The sequence below is a fragment of the Bufo bufo genome, chromosome 3 (assembly GCF_905171765.1).
Source record: "Bufo bufo chromosome 3, aBufBuf1.1, whole genome shotgun sequence".
Lineage (NCBI taxonomy): Eukaryota > Metazoa > Chordata > Amphibia > Anura > Bufonidae > Bufo > Bufo bufo.
In genome coordinates this window covers 45,106,832-45,130,527 of record NC_053391.1, presented here as the reverse complement: position 1 = coordinate 45,130,527, position 23,696 = coordinate 45,106,832, and the positions used below count along the sequence as shown (strand labels likewise).

The 23,696-nt window shown below is 42.0% G+C and overlaps 1 protein-coding gene across 1 annotated transcript in view; it reads left to right on the top strand.

Moving 5' to 3' along the window:
• GRIK1 (glutamate ionotropic receptor kainate type subunit 1) overlaps window positions 1-23,696 on the top strand; it is a 209,684-nt gene that overhangs the window by 158,699 nt on the left and 27,289 nt on the right. The window contains exons 14-16 of the mRNA XM_040422093.1: window positions 7,520-7,737; window positions 17,003-17,228; window positions 21,859-22,109. Of these exons, the coding sequence (XP_040278027.1) occupies window positions 7,520-7,737; window positions 17,003-17,228; window positions 21,859-22,109 (695 nt within the window). The remainder of the gene's footprint in view (window positions 1-7,519; window positions 7,738-17,002; window positions 17,229-21,858; window positions 22,110-23,696) is intronic.

Here is a 23,696-nt window from a genome sequence, read left to right as displayed (position 1 = left end):
AGATAGATAGATAGATAGATAGATTTGAGGTGGATAGATATATGAGAGATTATGTCAGAAAATCTTATTTAAAACAGCAAGCTCCAAATTTGTTCTCCTCACACAGTCATAAAGTTACATGATCAAATTTTGCAATCACCACTAGGGGGAGCTCACTGTATATGGATTTAGACAGCTAACATTGAACACAACAGGGACTGTTAAAATACAGTGATCTCATCCTGTTGGCAGTTGCAAATTAAAGGGGTTTTCCAGGCTCCTGATATTGATGACCTATCTTCAGAATAGGGCATTAATATTCGATTGGAGAAGGTCAAATACCCTGCACCCCTACCTCCAGCTCTGGAATTAGCACTGTGAATGGAACAGGAAACACAGCGCTGTTCAAATTGTAGTGGCCATCCTGGATTACTGCACCTCGGCTCCTATTAATGTGAATCAGAGCTGAGCTGCAGTAATGCAGCACAACCACTACACTTCGAACGGCGCTGTGCTTCTTGTTCCATTGACAGTTCTAATTCCAGCATCGGAGGCTACAGGCAAGAACTGATTAGTAGGGGAACGGGGTGTCGAACCCTTACCGATCAGATATTAATGACCTTACCATGACCTTGGCCATAGACCTTACAAGGAGATTTCCCAGTGAGCTGATGTCCAGGGGGCCACCCAAGTCCTCCTCTCTGCCACTGGCTGGGTACATAATGAGCTTGGCCAGTGACCGCACATACCCTCCAGAATTTAACTGCTGTGGCCCGCATCTTGCCTCCTATGCACTCTGCTCCATATATTTATCAGAGACAACTGGAGTAGGACAGGAAATGGCAGGTATACAATTCTGATGGGATGGTATTTTGCACTATGGTATTGCTGACCCTGCCTATATGTCAGTTTGGACCCCCCGACAACATGGGACCATTTTTAGGATTGTTTTCCAGGCCTATTTAAAGTTCCCAGTCCACCCCAGCTGAGGATAGATTGTCAATATCAGGAGTCGAGAAAATACTTTTAACATTTACCAAACCAGAGACACCCCTTGTAGACTGCTCTGTTTCGGGGTTCTTGCTCCTGATCAGTATGGCTGTCTACAGATGGACGTCTCTGGTTGGTTAGTATGAGTTAATGTGCATATTCTGCTCCCTTTAAATACTTTCTCCCATGGAGCATTGCGTGAAAAAAAAATCTCGAAATGCACAGTGTTTCTTCAATGAGAAACAGTAACCCCTGAAGGAAGTAGTTCAGTGCTGGGCCCTGAAGGAGGCAGCACCAAGGAAACAAAGCGCCATCTAATTGACATCACTAATGAAATGCCTTGTTGTATGTTAATTATTCATCTGATTTTTTAGGAAAATTTACATTTCTCAGAACCCCCTAGACTGAAACACTCTAGACAAAAGTTGCAATTAGCAAATGATACAGACTAAGAAGCCGTTGGGCACCAGGAGATGCACTTCGAGAGATACGTCTTGAGAACTCTACGGTGTCACTTACAGTGAGGTACAGAAGTATTTGAACACCCTGCGATTTTGAAAGTTCTTCCACTTAGAAATCATGGAGGGGTCTGAAATTCGCATTGTAGGTGCATTCCCACTCTGAGAGACAGAATTAAAAAAAAATATATAGGAAATCACATTGTATGATTTTTAAAGAATGTATTTGTCTTGCACTGCTGAACATAAGTATTTGAACACCTGAGAAAATCAGTGTTAATATTTGGTACAGAAGCCTTTGTTTGCAATTACAGAGGTCAAATGTTTCCTGTAGTTCTTGGCCAGGTTTGCACACACTGGAAAAAGGATTTTGGCCCACTCCTCCACACAGATCTCCTCTAAATCTGTCAGGTTTCAGTGCTGTCGCTAAGCAACACAGAGTTTCAGCTCTCTCCAAAGATGTTCTATTGGATTTAGGTCTGGAGACTGGCTAGGCCACTCCAGAACCTTTATATGCTTCTTGCAGAGCCACTCCTTGGTTATCCTGGCTGTGTGCTTTGGGTCGTTGTCATGTTGGAAGACCCAGTAACGACCCATCTTCAATGCTCTGAGGTTGTTGCTCAAAATCTGGCCCCATTCATCCTCTCCTTAATACAGTGCAGTCGTCCTGTCGCCTTCACATACAGGGAGTGCAGAATTATTAGGCAAATGAGTATTTTGACCACATCATCCTCTTTATGCATGTTGTCTTACTCCAAGCTGTATAGGCTCGAAAGCCTACTACCAATTAAGCATATTAGGTGATGTGCATCCTTTCCTTTGCCAAAATGGGTCAAAAGAAGGACTTGACAGGCTCAGAAAAGTCAAAAATAGTGAGATATCTTGCAGAGGGATGCAGCACTCTTAAAATTGCAAAGCTTCTGAAGCGTGATCATCGAACAATCAAGCGTTTCATTCAAAATAGTCAACAGGGTCGCAAGAAGCGTGTGGAAAAACCAAGGCGCAAAATAACTGCCCATGAACTGAGAAAAGTCAAGCGTGCAGCTGCCAAGATGCCACTTGCCACCAGTTTGGCCATATTTCAGAGCTGCAACATCACTGGAGTGCCCAAAAGCACAAGGTGTGCAATACTCAGAGACATGGCCAAGGTAAGAAAGGCTGAAAGACGACCACCACTGAACAAGACACACAAGCTGAAACGTCAAGACTGGGCCAAGAAATATCTCAAGACTGATTTTTCTAAGGTTTTATGGACTGATGAAATGAGAGTGAGTCTTGATGGGCCAGATGGATGGGCCCGTGGCTGGATTGGTAAAGGGCAGAGAGCTCCAGTCCGACTCAGACGCCAGCAAGGTGGAGGTGGAGTACTGGTTTGGGCTGGTATCATCAAAGATGAGCTTGTGGGGCCCTTTCGGGTTGAGGATGGAGTCAAGCTCAACTCCCAGTCCTACTGCCAGTTTCTGGAAGACACCTTCTTCAAGCAGTGGTACAGGAAGAAGTCTGCATCCTTCAAGAAAAACATGATTTTCATGCAGGACAATGCTCCATCACACGCGTCCAAGTACTCCACAGCATGGCTGGCAAGAAAGGGTATAAAAGAAGAAAATCTAATGACATGGCCTTGTTCACCTGATCTGAACCCCATTGAGAACCTGTGGTCCATCATCAAATGTGACATTTACAAGGAGGGAAAACAGTACACCTCTCTGAACAGTGTCTGGGAGGCTGTGGTTGCTGCTGCACGCAATGTTGATGGTGAACAGATCAAAACAGTGACAGAATCCATGGATGGCAGGTTTTAAGTGTCCTTGCAAAGAAAGGTGACTATATTGGTCACTGATTTGTTTTTGTTTTGTTTTTGAATGTCAGAAATGTATATTTGTGAATGTTGAGATGTTATATTGGTTTCACTGGTAAAAATAAATAATTGAAATGGGTATATATTTGTTTTTTGTTAAGTTGCCTAATAATTATGCACAGTAATAGTCACCTGCACACACAGATATCCCCCTAAAATAGCTAAAACTAAAAACAAACTAAAAACTACTTCCAAAAATATTCAGCTTTGATATTAATGAGTTTTTTTGGGTTCATTGAGAACATGGTTGTTGTTCAATAATAAAATTAATCCTCAAAAATACAACTTGCCTAATAATTCTGCACTCCCTGTAAAAGCACCACCAAAGCATGATGTTACCACCCCCATGCTTCACAGTAGGGATGGTGTTCTTGGGATGACACTCATCCTTCTTTTTCCTCCAAACACGACGAGTGAAGTTTGGACCAAAAAGTTCTACTTTGGTCTCATCTGACCACATGACTTTCTCCCATGCCTCCTCTGGATCATCCAGATGGTCATTGGCAAACTTCAGACGGGCCTGGACATGTGATGACTTAAGCAGGGGAACGTTCCGTGCAATGCATGATTTGAAACCATGACGGCGTAGTGTTCTATCCACAGTGACCTTTGAAACTGTGGTCCCAGCTCTCTTCATGTCATTGACCAGCTCCTCCCTTGTAGTTCTGGGCTGATTCCTCACCTTTCTTATCAGTGATACCCCACGAGGTGAGATCTTGCATAGAGCCCCAGTCTGAGGGAGACTGACAGTCGTCTTTAGCCTCTTCCATTTTCTAACAATTGCTCCAACAGTTGATCTATTTTCACCAAGCTGCTTGGCAATTGCCCCGTAGCCCTTTCCAGCCTTGTGGAGGTCCACAATTTTGTCTCTGGTGTCTTTTGACAGCTCTTTGGTCTTGCCCATGGTAGTAGTTGGTGTCTGACTGACTGTGGGGTGGACAGGTGTCTATAAAGAGCTCAGATAGGTGCTACTAAGTTAGATTAATGAGTGGAGGTGGACTTTTTAAAGGCACAGCAACAGGTCTTGGAGAGCCAGAATTCTTGCTGTTTCTCAGGTGTTCAAATACTTATGATCAGCAGTGCAAGACAAATACATTCTTTAAAAATCATACAATGTGATTTCCAGTTTTTTTTATTTTATTCTGTCTTTCAGAGTGGGAATGCACCTACAATGGGAATTTCAGACCCCTCCATGATTTCTAGGTGGGAGAACTTGCAAAATCGCAGGGTGTTCAAATACTTCTGTTCCTCACTGTACGTAAGGGAGTACAAATCAAACCTGTTGACAGTTAATGAGATAGCGAGACGCTCCGAGCTTGCATCACTTCAGGTAAACATGTAATTGAATAGTGAACATTGCTTCAAGAGCCCGTAGCTGCCATATAGACTGGCAAAAAAATGTTAGAAAATAATTGTAGCAAAATACTTCATCACGAAAAAGAACAATCTGCCAGGTAACCCCAAACCCTCGTCACTTCATGTTTCCCTCATGCTGCAAAATATGAGGAATGTTCTTACGGAATGTTCTCTAGAGTAGAGGAGCAGATCTTAAAGGACCGGACCACTGATGGGGGTCACAGAGATTGTTTTTTGGAAGTTTTAGATTAGTCATTGTGTTATCTAGTATACACTACTCACAAAAAGGAATATTTGGCTTTCGGGTGAAATTTATGGAAAACATAAAAAGTTCACGCTACAGTGATATTATATCATGAAAGTAGGGCATTTAAGTAGAAGCAGCAATGGTGATTTCCTCATCCTAAACAAATAATGAAACAAAAGCCAACACCAGTGCTGCGTATACCCCCACAAAAATGTAAATGTCTCAATAACTTGTCATGTTGCCTTGCGCATCAATTACAGCTAGACAGTGACGTCTCATGCTGTTAACAAGTCAACTTATTGTCTGCTGAAGCATGGCATCCCACTCTTCTTGAAGGGTGGCCCTCAGGTCATTGAGGTTCTGGGCTACAGAGTTATGAGCCTCTACATGGTGACTCAGCTGATCCCATAGGTTTTTTCAATGAGACTCAGGTCTGGAGAAAGTGCAGGCCACTCCATTTGAGGTACTCCAGTCTCCAGCAACCATCCCCTAATGATGCGATCTCGATGAGCTGGCGCATTGTCGTCCATGAAGGTAAAATTAGGCCTGTGTTGTTCATGCAGAGGCACAATAACTGGATTAATGATGTTATTCAAGTAGTATGGGCTGTCACTGTACCATTCACAAAGTGTAGGGCAGTTCTGTATTGACTAGACACACCTGCCCACACTTTAACGCCACCACCACCAAAGACTCATATGGTGACAACAGTGGCTGATGCATAGTGCTCTCCTTGACGTTTTCAATATCATTGGCGGCCATCATTCCTGCTCAGCATGACTGGACTTTCATCAGTGAACAGCATTGAGGCCCACTGGTCCCTCGTCCAGTGTAGATACTGCCTGGCCCATGCAAGACGATGACGCCTGTGGTCAGATACCTTTGCAGATCATCTAGCATGTAAATGATTTTGAATGGTCTGATGTGACACTTGGGTGCCTCTCACCTCCCTTAAATGTGCCTGGATTTGTGTGGCATTCATCATCCGGTTCCGCAGGGCATTGTTCACAATTAAGCTGTAATCAGTGTAGAATGTGGCCAAAGGACGTCCACTTCTCTGCCTTTCTCTGACTCTTCTAGTCTCTCTGTAGCTCTGTTCAATCTGCTGATGACACTCTTTGACACTCTAAGCTCAGTGGCCACTTCCATCTGAGAACATCCGGCTTAAAGCCTTGCAATGGCGAGGTATTGTTGATCAATTTTTAGATGTCGTCTTGGTCTCATGATGTCAAAATGTGAACAGCATGATGAGAAGAACTGTTTAAATACCAATTCTAATTGAACCAGAAAATGTATTGGGAAATTCATGTATCAAACACTTGTTGTGAATTTTGCTGTTAAGCTCCTTCTCCTAGAGAAGAGCAAGTTGTGCAAAAAGTATTGAAACATTGGACATGTGCATTCAAAAGTATAGAGAAGGCCACATTAAGTTCACCTGTAAAGGTTAGAGGGCATTTTAGGTTCGTCCTGAAATTTCACCCACAAACCAAATATCCCTAACTTTTTGTGACTAGTGTATAGGAAAGCTGCGGCACTCGTTATATGGGTCAGGTCATTTGGACACAATAAAGATTGGATTTTTTATCATCTGGAATTCCTGTTCCTATTGGAAAGCTTACACTTCAGACAAGGTTTCCATGTTAAGGTTTTTTGGTGAATGAATCATAAATGGAGGACACATACATATGTCTAAGATAAAAAAAGAAATAATATAAGGGCAGACTAGATGGACCAAGTGGTCTTTTTCTGCCATCAATATTCTATGTTTTAATGTTTGTATGCCCCTCTATTTCAAACTGTTCCTGGCTTTGGCTGCAAAAAACTGACTTCAAACAGCTGATCGGTGGGGGTCCAACTCCTTGAGGATAGGTCATCAATAGCAAACAGCGGACAACCCTTTTAAGAAACCTAAACAAGGAAGCCTGGCCTAAAGCTCATGAGAAATGACTCATTGACTCCTTCGCTCTTGTAACAGAGAGACAATATAAGAGGCTGTAGGTTGTGAAGCACAGTTAGTCGGTATGTGATATTACTATGTGAGGATAGATACCTTTTGTCCAAAAGTTCATAGTCGGAGTTAGGACCTCAAATTGTGTTCTAGTCTGTTTTAATTAACTGTGAAAATGTTTACGATAAAATGAGAAACAGATACAAGATAGATAGATATGAGATAGATAAAGAGATAGATATGAGATGGATAGATAGATATACTTACTTATACTTACTTTACTGTCAAAACAGGTTAAATGTTCTTACTGCTATAGTGCGGATAAAATATCCAGTATGCTAAAACAGGGGCAGTGCTAGACCGCGTAAAGTGAGGTATAAAAGTATTCTCTTTCATAAATAAAGCAACTGGCCTGGTAGTCACCCACAGTAGCCAATCAGAGCTTAGCTTTCATCCGTAACACTGATATGAAATATACAAAGTTTTTATAAAAGTGCTTTTTGACCCTAAAATCATACAGTACTGTAGATGATTGGGTTAAATCTAACAACCTAAAGCTTTGCTCCTCTCTTGATTACATTGAGAGGGGGACATAGATTTCCTGCAGGTCCCCTCTGTATAAAATGTCATTGTGTATGTCACTTAAAGTCTTGTTTTATAACGCTCGCTATGTCTCGCAACAGGATCAGAGCTAATGCCCAAAGCCCTTTCTACCAGAATAGTTGGAGGTATCTGGTGGTTTTTCACCCTGATCATCATCTCTTCCTACACGGCAAACTTGGCTGCTTTCCTCACGGTGGAGAGAATGGAGTCCCCCATCGATTCTGCAGATGACTTGGCCAAACAAACCAAGATCGAGTACGGGGCTGTGAGAGATGGATCCACCATGACCTTTTTTAAGGTAAGGAGTAGTATTTCCTTTAGTGTAAGTGGGGATTTTAAGGCCATGTTCACACAGCACAGGTTTGCCATAGGCAAATCCACCATGGGTTTTTCAGAAAATCTGCATCAGAAATGCAAAGCTGAAACAATCCGAACAGTGCCTTATAATGCAGTTGGTCAAGATTAAAATACTGTAAATAGCAAGGTCAACTTAAAGGGATTGTCCACTTCTTTACAAGTGATGGTCTATTGATATTTATCAGCTGTCCTGCAGTAGTTCTGATGCCAAAACTACACAGCTCTGTCCAGCTCTGCTCCCATTCACTTAAATTTTACTAATCAGTTTTTTTATATTTTCTAATTGTAAATTTTTTATTCAATTTTCTGCATGGTAATATGGCTACAGCCATCTTGGCTAAGCTACTGTTAACAGCCGTTCAAATACATGGTTTACAGTAGGGACATGGACATAGGAATCTGTAATCAGAAGATGATTTATAGACTTCTTTAGTTCGTGTGGTGTGATTTCACAGGACTATTGAAAGCACGTTACAAATTCTCTGCATAGCTGCATAGTGTGGCTGCCATCAGACTAATTTAGGCGTATTTTTAGATTAGTAAAAAAAAACTCTATATACCTCAGGACAACCCCTTTAACGCTTAGTTTTTTGGAGGAGGTTTTAAGGCAGATTCTCCTGCAGTTTTTTTTTTTTTTTTAAGCCAAAGCCAGAAGTGGGTTAGAAAGGATTCAGAAATATAATGGAAGGACGTCTGCAGCATCGAAACTGAAGTCCCACCAAAGGAAATGATTCTGAGGGCTCAACCTCTGTGTCTATATGGGACCTTAAAGGGAACCTGTCATCAACTTTATGCTGCCCATACTAACAGCAGCATAAAGTAGAGACAGGTGAGTTGATTTTAGCAGTTTTTCATTTAGAAGTTAAAAGTAAGTGGTTGCCGAGAACCAACATCACAATCATTGCAGACTGGGCCTGGAAAAGAGTCACAGCCACCTGAGAAGAGTCCTGGTTAGTCATAAATTCCTGCCCACCTGCTGATGACAGACAGTCTTCTACCTAGTTTTCTCCCTTTCTCTCTAGGAGAGAACTGCCAATCATCAGCAGGTGGGTGAGAGTGCAGGAGATTATGAATAACCAGGACTCTTCTCAGGTAGATTTGACTCTTTGCAAGACCTGGGCTGTAATGATTATAAAGCTGGTTCTCGGCAACCACCTACTATTAGCCCATGAGTGACACACCGAAATCAGCATTTCTGTCACTACTTTATGCTGTCTTCAGTGAGGTCAGCATAAAGTTGATGTCAGGTTACTTTTAAGGCCCTGTTTTACTAGGGGTGCATTATTGTCAGAGCTTGGGCTCCCCGGAGGATCCTATGGTGATCTGGTGGGCCAGTCTGACCCTGGACATCTGCTTCTCCTTCCTGCTAGATCCACTTCTGGCTTTGGCTGAAAAACCATCTAAACCTCCAAAACACTCTTTGTGAACCTAGCCATAGTCTTGGAGAGCAAAAGTAAACCAACTGAACCCTGAAACTATTTAGATAAGAACAAAAAACATGATGGACATTCCCTCTTAGTTTACTTTACATTTCACCAACTACATCCATACTAAGAATTGGAGGATGTATTTTCTAAACTGCTCAATTATTTCGAGCGGATGACTAATGCCGTCTCCGTTGTCTGCGAAGACCGTAAAACATTATGTTGGACGTTTCTTCTTTTTTTTTTTTCAGCGTTTCCTCTATTTACCCTGCACCAGCACAAATCCAGGTTACAAAAATGTTATTGTTCTTTCATTTTGGTTCCTAAGAAACCAGTGAACTCTCGTTGCTATTCCAGTTTGCTTGAAATTAGTGTTAATTGAAGAATTCTCGGCTAGATAATTAAGGAGATGGTGAAAGACAAGAGCAGGTGTATGCATGCATAACTTGTGCCGGAGAAGGGATTTGTTCTGATCTGTTCAGGTTAAAGCAATCTCATTTTTGAGTTTGCACTAAAAGGTTTTAATTCTACTTTGGTGACTTGTTTGACTCTGAATGATTACGTCAATCAGAATTTATCAGGGGACTATAAGGCATCCCACAGCAAGACGAATGTTATATTATCCATTAAAAAGAAACATTCTTATATAAATATTGTGGAACTTGTATATGAAAGGGGTTTCCAAGGACTTCACTTGATATTGATCAGTGCCCAAGATAGGCCAAAATCAGAACAATGGGGGTCTGACACCAGACACCTTCGACGTTCAACTGCTTCAGACAACCGCCAACACCAGAAACTATACAGTGAATGGAAGGCTTTGTCCACTATGTGGTTTCCAGAACTGATGCACCCCAGCTCCCATTCACTTGAATGGCCACTAACAGCTAATCGGTGGAAGCTCAGAGGGTTGAACTTCCACCAATCTGATATTGATGGGCTGTCTTGAGGATAAGCACCAAGAAACCCTTTTAATTCTTACGTCCAGCCAATAAAGAGCCTGTGTGGCCATTGCACAATCACATATAATTTTTGGATCTATTTTTCAAATTAAATATGCATTATCACAGCTGAGGCAATAACCTGCCAAAAGGTATGATTTACGACAATGGTGTCCCAACAAACAAGTTCACAGATTGCCACCATTAAAACATAGCCTTTATTCTAATCACAATTAAAATTGAAATAACCCTCTAAATGCAAAAAAAAAAAGATAAATAATTGTGAAAACAAAAAATCCCAAGAAATAGGAAAGATAAAAGGGGTAGTTTTGCATAGGTGTAGACTGATTGTTTTCTGGGACTCTGTCCCTAGGTCTCACCCTGTTCTTGATGCCCTACCTACAAAACGGAATGGCCGCCGCGATAGGGGCGATCCCATATCAGAAACCTCCTATATGCCCCTGGGGTGGCCCTGATAAAGGGATAAAGGACCTACTACTGTAGATTGGTTGATAGACTACCATAAGCACCAACAATAATAAACAAATCAAATGCCAAGCATTGCCACAGTTAGGTTTAAAGGGAACCTGTCACCGGGATTTGATGTATAGAGCTGAGGACATGGGTTGCTAGATGGCCGCTAGCCCATCCGCAATACCCAGTCCCCATAGCTCTGGGTGCTTTTATTGTGTAAAAAAAACAATTTGATCCATATGCAAATTAACCTAGCTCGTGCATCGCGAGATTACGGCGCTCTGGCTGTCTGACGTCGGGGAGCAAGGAGAAGATTCTGAGGATCCGGGGCGGTGCTGGACTCCTTCACGCTGGACTCCTCTCCGGGACAGGACATATATCAGGGTAATTTGCATATGGATCAAATCAGTTTTTTTACACAATAAAAGCACACAGAGCTATAGGGACTGGGTATTGCGGATGTGCTAGCGGCCATCTAGCAACCTACATCAAATCCCAGTGACAGGTTTCCTTTAAATCACCATATACATAGCATCAGCCACAGTTAGTATACTAACTCCTTAGATAGAATATATTTCAAGGGTCACTTAAATGGTGCACCATATTAATATCAAATCTTTTGATGATGATAACTCCTGATGTCCCTGTCCCAACGTGTCCGCGGCACCACTGCGGACGCCAGGCCCACTCCGGCCCCCTCCTCTCTGCTGAGCTGACGATTGCCATCTAATCTGGGGAGATCGATATTATAGATATCGGGCACGCAAGTACAAGTGTTTATATTTAAGATGTGACAATTGATTGATTGATTTAAACACTGGGTACATAACAAGATAAAGTTAAATAAGCCTTGCCCTTTGTATGGATATCTGTCACACATAAAAAGAAAAATGGGGGGGGGGGGGAGAATTATGTTATGGAGATATTTAACTTACATCTGGATAATCTTTGTTAGGCCTCATGCACACGACCATTGTTGTGTTCCGTTCCGCAAAATGGGGTTCCGTTGTTCCGTGATCCGTTTTTGTTTCCGTGGGTCTCCTTTATTTTTGGAGGACCACCAGACATAAAGGAATGTAAAAAAAAGTCTAAGACAGGTTTGCCATGCAAATGATAGGAAAAAAACGGACGCAGACGCGGATGAAAATCTTGTGTGCCTCCGCGTTTTTTAGCGGTCCTATTGACTTGAATGGGTCCGCGGACCGTTTTCCGCGGAAATAATAAGACAGGTTATATCTTTTTGACGGACTGGAACTACGGATCACGGACACGGATGGCAAACGGTGCACTATCCGCATTTTCAACGGCTCCATAGAAATGAATGGGTCCGCACCTGAATTGCTAAAATCGGCGGAACAGACGCGGAAGCAAACAACGGTCGTGTGCATGAGGCCTTATCATGATTGATGTGTATGGTTTCTCAGCTCCAAACAATTATTGCTTGAAGTGTAGATATTATTTATTTCTCCTATCAACTATTGTCAAGATGTCCCCTGAGGAGCCCTGTGATTGAAGGGGCGAAATGCGTCGGGACAGGGACATCAAGAGTTATTATCACTTTAAAAAGATTTGATATTAATATAGGGCACCATTTAAGTGACCCTTGAAATATATTCTATCTAAGGAGTTGGTATACTAACTGTGGCTGATGCTATGTATATGGTGAGTTAAACCTAACTGTGGCAACTGCTATATATATGGTGGTTTGACATTTGATTTGTTTATTATTGTTGGTGCTTATGGTAGTCTATCAACCAATCTACAGTAGTAGGTCCTTTATCCCTTAATCAGGGCCACCCCAGGGGCATAGAGGAGGTTCCTGATATGGGATCGCCCCTATCGGGGCGGGATTTCCATTTTGTAGGTAGGGCTTCAAGAACAGGGTGAGACCTAGGGACAGAGTCCCAGAAAACAATCAGTCTACACCTATGCAAAACTACCCCTTTTATCTTTCCTATTATTTGAGATTTTTTGTTTTCACAATTATTATTCTTTTTTTTTTGCATTTAGAGGGTTATTTCAATTTTAATCGTGATTAGAATAAAGGCTAATTGTTGTGGTAATTTTCATGATCTGATTGGAAACAGTATTTTTTATCTCTATATTCTTTTCACTAACATTATCTCATGAGTGAACAGGTCTCTGCCCACCTTAAAGTCGGTATACATGTGCTTATCCCGCAGTAATGACTTGTCTAATTATGTGACTGGCTAAAGACACTTTTTACCTGTCTACTTTATCATGCAACCCGTGTCACGTGTAGTCTGTTCCATGCCTTGCCATCTACATTAGATAGCTGACTCCTCCATCATATGAACATACATGTGCCTGAACAGGGAAAGGGAAGAAAGCCATTACAGGACACACATGGTAGTGGCTTATTTCCTTGAGAGCAAAAGGAACTTCCATATCCTCATCTCCTCCAATATCAGCCATAGTCACCCCCCCCCCCCCCCCATACACATTAGATGTCCATCCAACATTTATCTAATATATGTATATGGCCAGGTTAAGTAAGGTAATAGGTGTTTAGATCACTGACCCTGTACAAGGCCAGATTATAGGATGGGCAGAAGAGGCAACGCATTAGCGTTGATCTTTCCTTCGAAGCCTCCGTAACTTCCATAGACTCCAGTGTATAGGGCCATGCACATGCATGCCCACTTCTCTTAAATGTGGCTGCAATAGGGAGTTAGTACAAGTCCGGGCCCTAAAGGTGGGAATGGGGGCCTCCATTCCTAATTTGCCGCTAGTTATATCCTGCTGTTATTATTCCGTAACTACCCATGATATGCAGCCCTCTTCCCAGTGACATACTCACATTAGTGTCCAGGTCACTGACTTCAGCAAGGCAGGCATATACCTGTCCTGCTACTACCATCATTTGGATAACATGGTCTGACATTGACTAATGTTATCCAATGCACATGATGACACTGCCCCTGTCATAGGCAGCTTCCTCCTTGGTAATCATATGAATATCAAGGTAGCTTCCTCCTAGTAAAGCAGCACGCTCCTCTTCTGCTGCTCTTATTACAATGGCCAATCTGGTTGGCTACTCATCTCACAACACTGCCCCTATTATATTCAGCTCTGTCCCTGTCAACATAATCAAATGAGTGGACAGGTCACTGCCTCCATCAAGATCAGCACACCCTTCTGCGACTGCTAGGGTCATCATCTCCCTGATCTTACAACATTATGACACTGCCTCTGTCATGTGTAGCCAGGTCCTTGTTAATATAATCATACAATCAAATATTCCCCAATATTTTTTGTTCCTGTAATCATAGATTCCTCTTCTGCTATTCTTTTGATTCCCATGATCTGACACTGCCCCTTGTTATAAAGCGATTCAACCTTTAATTTAATTACAAATTACACTGTCAGCGTATATATTCCTCTTTTGCTATGATTATCATTACAGTGATCTGTCACTGCCCCAGTTACAACCTGCCTGGTGTCTGGGTCACTGCCATCCTCAAGTTCAGCATACTCCTCACCTGCTGCCACCATTATTCCCATTAGCTGGTTGGCTACTCATTTCATGACACTGCCCCTTTTACATGTAGTTCTGCTCTCAATAATATAACTGTAATAATATCAGGGGACAGGTCACTACTTACCATAAGATCAGAACACTGCTGCCATTATTTTGTTATTCCCATGGTCTAATACTGCACCTGTCATACACTGTCAGCATATATTTATCATTTGCTGTGGTTGTCATTAAAGTGATCTGTTGCTGCCCCTGTTACAATTTGCCAGGTTCTTATAATCTGTCCTGGTCACTGCCTCCCTCACGATCAGCATACTCCTCTTCTGCTGTCATCATCATTCCCATTAGCTGGTTGGGTACTCATTTCATGACACTGCTAACATGTAGTTCTACTCTTAATAACTGTACTAATATGCGTGGGCAGGTCAATACTTGTCATAAGATCAGAACACTCTTCTGCTGCTGTTTTATCATTCCCATGATTTAATACTGCACCTGTCATACATTGTCAGCATCTATTTATATTTTCTGTGGTTGTCATTACAGTGTTCTGTTGCTGCCCCTGTTACAACCTGTCAGGTTCTTATAATGTGTCCAGGTCACTTCCTCCCTCAAGATCAACATACTACTCCTCTGCTGCCATCATCATTCCCATAATCTTGTTGGCTACTGAATTCATGACACTGCACTTTTTACATGTAGCTATGCTCTCACTAACATAACTGTATTCAGTGGAATGGATAGGTTACTGCCTGCTACAAGATCAGAACACTCTTCTGCTGCTGTCTCATTATTCCCATGATCTAATGCTGCCACTGTCATATACAGTCCAGTAATGTGATTGCAGTTTTGTATGTGCTGTTTTAGGCTTTTGTGCCATCAAATTAAGTTTTGAACACTTCACTTTGGTGGCTCTTTGGACTCTGTTGCATTTTACAGTTGGGTCCAACTCACTGTCTCTTAGAAGAACAGCACACAGGGGGTAGCTATAGGAGAAGAAGAAGTAGCGGTTGCTTTGGGGCTTGAACTGAGAAGGGGCCCACCCAGGAATAGGACTAAAAGATTTTATTGTCGGGGCATTATTTTAAAATGACATTATACACAGAGACACTATAGGAAACGGACGGAGCGGCTGCTGGGCCTTGTCTGAAAGAGCGATCTTGACCTGCCACAAGAGTGAGGGTTTCATGGTAGGAGGGCATTGTGAAGAAGTTTCGGGGGGGGGGGGGGGGGGTCATTTAAAGATTTGTTGTGGGGCCCACTGATTTCTAGTTATGCCACTGACCACACATACCCCGCTTCTGCAGCTGACATGTTTTATGTCATGTGCTTATGTGCTTCCTGAAGCTGGTAAATGTAATCAGCAAAGTCACTGCCTCCCACAAGATCAGTTCACTCTTCTTCTGCTGCAATCATTGTTTGACACGGCTTGGTCTTCATTAATCCATTGTGACCAGCTCACTATCTTCCTGAAGACCAACAAGCACTACTCTTCTGCTGCTATCATTATTCTCTCTTATCTTTCGGAGTTTTGATTGATTTCAGGGAAAAACGTCTACTTTATAGTAGACCTCTCCTTGCAGCTCCCTAATCTCAAGGACTCTACGGAGAGTTTTTTATTGGTGATTTTGTGTGGAGTGGTCCTGATGAAGAGTTTAATACTGATATTTTATGGCATAGTGAAACAGAGGGGCTGACGGTCCACACATTGTATTAAATCAGTAGGGAAGAAATAGGAATGTCTGTTCTCAGGCTATTTATTATCAGCCCCAGAAACTTTCCTCACAGTACGGAAAACACTGACGACGTGAATGAGATATTATCAGCCAGCAAAGCAACTGATGATTTTCTCCGAACAGAAATGTTTTTCATCTGTTAACGGGGCAGCCAGCCAGACAATTCCCCTGCAGTGGCCACTGTGGGGAAAATGTTGTGCTACATGGAGACCATATGACCTAATAGAACAGGGGTGTCTTCATGAAACAACCCCTTTCATGGCGGGTGAATCTATAGGCAGCCATAGACATTAGAGCCATTGTATTCTGTTCTGAATCATTCCGTAATATGTCTTTATAGTGGTTGGAGTTCTTCTTTAAGCTCTAGGTCCTCTGCATAGATATAGAAAGGATTGAAAACATTAACATTCTGACTGCCTGCAGCTGTCACTAGGGGGAGCTTAAGAGCTTACTGCAGACTGTTCATACATGGAACTCCATAATAAAATTGTATGCAATAAGCTTGTGAGCTCCTCCTAGTGGTGACTGCAGACAGGCAGAATTTTATCATCTAACTCTAGGACTATGCAGTGGATATTGAGCTCAGGCTCTATAAAAAACTAATTACACAGCTCCAATTACTATAAACATATATTAGGAAATCGTCAAAGAGTATTGGACCTAACTATGGGGAGCTGTGGGGTACTATATCTCCCTAGTCGGCATGAGCACTGTTTTAGGCCATGCAATGCTTCTTCAGGAAAAAGGTATACAATTTATTAAAAAATAAAAGATGTGAGTATATTCAGTTTAAGGCAAAACATTTAAGGCATCAATTTGCCTAACCACATTGCACTGTGGGAAAAGGAGATGCTTTGCCGACAATAATCAAACTGAATAGGGGATGAATGATCGTAATAACGAACATTCGCCCCCATTAATTTGTATCAGGTTATGTGAAAGGCCCTTTAAATGAGTGCTGATCAACTTGATTGGCCCGGCCTTGACCTGTGTAACAGGCCCCTAGGTCTGCCCAGGTTTACAAAGATTTCTATTGTTTCTCCTAGGATAAGTCATAACCATTCAGGTTGGAGTTATCATTAAATTACCTCTTTCAGCATACATTGCTAACAACAATTTTCCCTTCCTCCAGAAATCCAAAATTTCCACTTACGAGAAGATGTGGGCATTTATGAGCAGCCGGCAGCAGACGGCACTTGTAAAGAACAATGATGAGGGCATTCAACGGGTTCTCACCACCGATTACGCACTGCTCATGGAGTCCACCAGTATTGAGTTTGTCACACAACGGAACTGCAACCTTACCCAAATTGGAGGGCTCATTGACTCGAAAGGTTATGGAGTTGGCACACCTATTGGTAAGTTACACTTAATGACCACTACTGGGCAGAATCAAAATTATCAGTGTAGAGACCCCAAGGCTCCATTTTCATAAGCCTATTCACATATGGTTGAAAGGTGGACCTAAAGTACAGTCATGTAATATGGATATGATTTATTTCTACTTCACAGTAGTAAGGTATAGATTTTGAAGTCGTACCTAGGTTTTTCTTCACCTGGGAAAAAGATTCAGTTTGGCGCCCTAGTCCTGTACCTAAATACTCATACGAAAGCAAAGAGGATTATTGGTGGCCCTTCCATACCTGCAGACTGTTCATACTTAAACTCATGAGCTCCTCCTAGTGGTGGCTGCAGGCAGGCAGAATTTTATCATTTAACATAGTACTGAATCCTGTACCACTAAAACCTCATTCACATATCCGTGTCCGTGCTCAGATCTGTGAGAAGGTGGTCAGTGAGAGGTGTAGAGCACACGTCCGTGAAACACTGAGATGTGAATGAGGCTTAAGTGAGGTTGGAGGCATCCGTGGTTGCTAAAAACTTCCTTCTATAGATATGTCATAAATATCAAAGATAGGAGAACCCCTTAAAGGAAAACGGCAGTCCCACAATGGACATTTATCAGCCCATCCATATAATAGGTGATCAATGTTTGATCCACTCTTAGGACCCTCACCAATCTCTAGAGGTCCTCAGTCCATTGTTCCTTCTAACTGCATGCTCACATGGACCAGCAGTCAAGCATGCGCAGTGTTGTTATGTCCAATGGGGGAATGTAATATTCTGAAATACCAGAGAACTGGCATACCTAGGTCACAATTTTTTTGGCCTTCTCTGCCATCCTTGCCACTTTTCCAAAACGTGGATGGGAGGGGGTGTTTAACATGTGTGCCAGAAAGCTAGAGCACATTACATTAGAAATCTACAGCAACTCTATTGTTGATGCAGATTAATTTTTCTGGCACGCGGGCCTCCTGCCGATGATCCAGAATTATTACCGCTTAATACTTTGTATGCCAGTGGGGATTTCTATTAAGACTGGTGCAAGAAACTCCAGTCCTAATGCATTTACCCAAGTGTCTATGGGACTGAGCGCTGTACTCGGTTGTCCCCATCCTTCCCATAGGGTTTGAATGGAGGGGCACTGCGCATGCTAAACCGCCCCTCTTTTCACCGCCAGCAAGCATATATATTTATCACCTAGCCCCTTGAATAAATGATAAAAGAGTTGTCCAACCTCCACCGCAATTAGAGATATTTCCCAGAATCTTCTCTGCCTAAAAAAACAAAACCACTTTCCTAGTCGCCGGTGCTCAGCTCCAGCACTGAGGGTACCACCCCCACTGCTTCTGGTCACCTGTTGACCACTGAATCCATTCACTGGCCTCAGTTGTGATATGTCTTCAAGGGGTGTGTGACTGCTGAGGCCAATAAATATATATTTTGTGGGAGATTTATCAAAACCAGGGTAAAGGAAAACTGGCCTAGTTGCCCATAGCAACTACAAAGCTGAAATCTGATTGGTTGCTATGGGCAACTAACCAGTTTTCCTTTACAGCAGTTTTGATAAATCTCCCCCAGTGAGTCTCATTTCTGAGAACTGTCTAGTGAAATCACTGGGCTCCAATTGGTTACCATGACAGCCTGGGGCCTGCTGAAGGTTCCCAGGGCTATCATAGTAATTTGCCTGCTGAGCTATGCACGAGGCACAGCTCAGCAGACAGAGGGATGGATCCCATTCACCATCTCTGTTATGGTGAATGGGACATGGGATGAAAAGATCCCAGGTTCCAGCCACCTAAGGGGGTTAAAACTTATTATGTAAAAAAACATAAAAACATTATAAGTCCAAATCCCAATTTTACATTTAAAAATAAATATAAAATAAACCTAAGTATTGCCGTCTCAGAAAATGTCTGAACTATTAAAATCTAAAAATATTTTTCCTGCGCAATGAATGCTGTAACGGAAACAAATGAAAAATACTTGATTTGCCATTTTTTTTGTAACTTTGTCCCCCTAAAAAAGTTGTACTTCCCACAAAAACCGTACCAATAAAAACTGCTATTCGTTCCGCAAAAAACAAGCCCTACTGTATATACAGCTCTGTAGATGGAAATTTTAAAAAAGTTCCAATTTGTCAGAAAATGGAGATGGAAAGAAAATTTTTAGATTTTCAAAGGTTTTTATTTTAAAAAAAAGTAGTAAAACAAACTAAAAACTATACTAATTTGGAATCTCCATAATTGCATTGACCATGGAATTTTTAGTGCACAGTAAACGCCGTAATATCAAAACCCCAAAAACTTTGGAGGGATTGTGCATTTTTTTCAATTTCACCCTACAAAGATTTTTCAAGACAAGTTAAATTAAATTAAATGGTGCCATTAAAAATACAACTTTTCCCGCAAAAAATAAGCCCTCATATGGCTATGTGAATGGAAAATTTTAAATGTTATGGCTCTTGGAATGTGGGGATGAAAAATACAAAAATGCAAAAGCAAAAATAAAAATGAGCTTTGTCTTGAAGGGGTTAAGAAATGAAAACTGATCTCTGATTGGTTGCTTTATTAGAAAATGACAGCTGCTTTCTTCCAGAAACAGCGCCACTCCTATCCACAGACTGTGTGCGGTATTACAGCGCCACTCAAGCCAAGTAAATGGGAACAATATCATTTACAGCCTAAGGACAGGAATGGTGGAGGCTGAATATCAAGGCCGTTGAGAGGCTCTTGAATCGACAAATTCAGCTCTCCTTTATGTATGTGGATGCAAATAAGCCAAGGTCAGCTCATATGTATTACTCATCACGTTAGATAAGGTTATACGGGCACCACTCTAATATTTGCGGCCTAGTCGGTCTCTTAACGGCGTGCAATAAATATAAAGTTCACATCAGGATGATGGTTTTTGTGATGTTCGTATCTTCTGACGACCAATGATCAGGAAATTATTGTTTTCTGCAGCCATAAAACTCAGTTTTTGCAGCGGGGATGACAATGACTGAATACTTTTTTTGCAAATGTATAAATTATGATCTGCTTTTTAACGTAATAAACCGTTTCTGGGAAGTGTTGTTAGAAAATGCTAATACCGGTGACAGGCGCTCCGTGACAAATAGATTTCTGCACTCGGACAAACAGAGAGAAAATAAAGGGCAGCAGGACGTGACTGATAGAAATTCTGAAGAAAGTGAATAAATTAATTAGGGCATATCATTAACTCCTCTGGCCCCGTAGAGTGTAGTCTACAATACCATGGCATGAAGGAATGTGTGGAGTGTGGGGGTTGACACTTTTTGAAATGGGCCCTTTTAGGGCATGTTCACGTGGTGGAAGATACACGACGGCAGAATCTGAAGAGTATTTGCCATGTTGGATTTCTGTCATGGATTTGAAGTTTGAATGCTGTGGTGTCCGGGCCTAGAAAGGACATGCTGTATGAATAGCATCTTGGATTCCAATGGAGGAACAATAGGAGGCGAAATACAAGCAGTTTTTCTGTGGATTTCAGTTCATACTATGTGCCGAAATCTGTATCGAAAGTCCACCATGTGACCATGTCCTTAGAAATTGAGTGGGGTACTGGCATAGACAATATAACGACTGAGTTGGGACACCCCCATACACATTTGACGGTCAGACGATCCACTTTAAAAATGGTCACTTTAAAGAGGTTCTCTGGTTTTTATATGTTGATGACCTATCCTCAGAAATTGGTGAGGGTCAGCTGTATTCACCGGCCACCGTAAACAGAAGAGTGGATGGAGCTGGAATAAGAAGGATCCGTTCACGGTGTAGGAGCTGGTTACATTAATGCAAATGGTTGCTGAGCTGAAGAGCACCAGTATGACCACTACACAGTGGATGGAGCCATCTGCATCTGTCTCCGTTCACTGTTTTGTTTCCAGTTCAGTCGGATACAAAAGACAGCTGATCGTGGGGTTACTGGATGTCAGATACCCACCTATCTGATATTGATGACTTATCCTGAGGGTCATCAATATTTAACATCTAGAGAACTTGTTTAAGTAGATATTAGTCCTCTGGGTTTCAAGAGTCACTGAAAGGGTCCCACAGATTCAGGAGCTATCCAGGTCGGAAACCCAAATTCTTATGAGAATAAGTTTTGTTCCCCGTAGTGGCTGCTATGGGTTGGAAATCAATCCATTTACCTCCTTCTTGATTGGTGGGAAGTGTAGTATGGTATTTGTGGTGGGCCAAAATGAGGAGCTAAGGGGAAAAGGGACATGATGACTTTTGCATGGGGCTCCTGGATTGCTCCTCTGGGCATTCTGGAAGAAATACCATTAAAGGGGTTGTCCTGTATTAGACAAACATGGCTACTTTCTTGCAAAAACCATATCACACCTGTCCATAAGTTGTGTCTGGTATTGGAGGTCAGCTGGACCCAAGTGGATGGGGCTGAGCTAAAATACCTCATACAACCTGTGGGCAGGTGTGGTGCTATTTTTACAAGAAAGCTCTCGTGTTTAATTATGGACAACCCCTTTGACGGTCGGAACAGTCATCTTTTGGTTGCTCACATTAGAGGGAGCAATGGTTATGTGTCCTTCAGTTTTCACCATCATACCCATAAGACCATGACTACCCCACGATGATTTCTACCTTCCTAATATCCCTTCAGGTTCTCCATACAGGGACAAAATCACCATTGCTATTCTCCAGCTACAAGAGGAAGGGAAATTACACATGATGAAGGAGAAATGGTGGCGAGGGAACGGCTGCCCAGAAGAAGACAGCAAAGAAGCCAGCGCCTTAGGAGTGGAGAACATTGGTGGCATCTTCATAGTGCTCGCTGCAGGGCTCGTTCTCTCAGTCTTTGTGGCCATTGGAGAATTTATCTATAAATCCAGAAAAAACAGTGATATAGAACAGGTGAGAATGAGAGTCTCTATGGTCTGGTGGACATTAAGTGGATACTATGATCTAGTCTACATCTATGGAGTGAGGAACATTCCAGGACACAATGAATATTATTGCTTTTAATATTATTATGCCTTTCCTATTCTAGATCATTTTTACCATTGATCAGATGAAATCCAATATACTCCATATAGTATAGATGCTATAAGGAAAACAGCCCTCTAAGGCAACTTAGAGAGCAGCTGCCCCCTCTCCTCATCTGTTTTGGTAGCTACTTACATTCTCCATGTAATACCAATTCAGGAGCATTTATTCTTATGACTCTATGTTGTGCCAATCCTTTATAATTCCTGTTAGAAGGTATGACTTAGTAGTTAGCAGTTTACAATAAAGGTCCTAATGGATGAGACCAGTTAGGGAGTGTCCCTGCACACTGGCAGCACTGATTAGATAAAGTAAGACTGCATGGACACACACCCAACTGGTAACACCCATCTGGACCTTCAGTCAAAAACTTCTAGCAGGAATTAATATGGAATCCGCAAAAAAAAAAGGAAAAGGTACACTGCCCAACAAAGGCACCATGCAAAATTGGATTGATTACCTGTGGGCCGATAATATGGACCTAAAGGGACTCCATATGGCAATATATAGTTTCCATGTGCATGACTTGCACCCTTATGCCCCTCTATGCCCCATCATGTGGAAAGTTTTTTAAAACGTTTTTGTTTTTGCTCATCCCCCTTTCTTTAAGAAAGTGCCCTGTGTACCATTGCATTTTGCATATAATTTATTGCTTTTATTTTGTGCATGAATACATGTACATATATTTTCATTGCTTCTGTTGCATCACTATTCCGCTATAATTATGATCTCATTGCTGTGCAATTATTATCATCATCATTATTATTATTATTTATGCATGTTTTTCTTTCTTTCATTCCTTTTGCATGCAAAGGCCTTTTGTTTCTTTTATGGGCTGCAATGTAAACCCACTCACCCGTCCAACTCAACTTCGGGGACCACTCTCTCCACGGAATTAGACTGTGGCAAATTGCTTCGGGAGGAAAGAGGAATACGAACACAACCCTCTATACACACAGTATAATGTACATGAAAGGTGTGTCCAACGATCCGTGCAAATGTTCTGTTTTATTGGTATCGCGCATTGGGCTCAGTTTATTTAAGCAGCTAAGCGGCTTTAATATGAACATGTGTAGTGACCAGGAACAGGTACGCTGACGCCACTTTTAGTGCAGTGGCCGGGTCAGGTGGATAATATTCTGTATTTGTTAGTGACGCCAATTGCAGCGTGCGCAGGGTACTATCCCAGGGTCCCAGATTAGGAATGCCAGAGTGGTGTAATGGCCTATAATGTCTCTATAGCTTGATGTTACTTGTGTCACGGTGTCTACTATCTGGGTACGGCTGGACTCCTGGCTTACTTGCAATAAATTTGAGCGTAGTGATAGTAGGAATAATAGAGGAATTTTGCAGAATAAATGATGTCCAGACCTTTAGATGAAGTTCAAACGTTGCTTTATTTGATATAACTTGTATCCAGGCGGTATACAGCTTTGGTCTCTTGGTCCCAGCAGG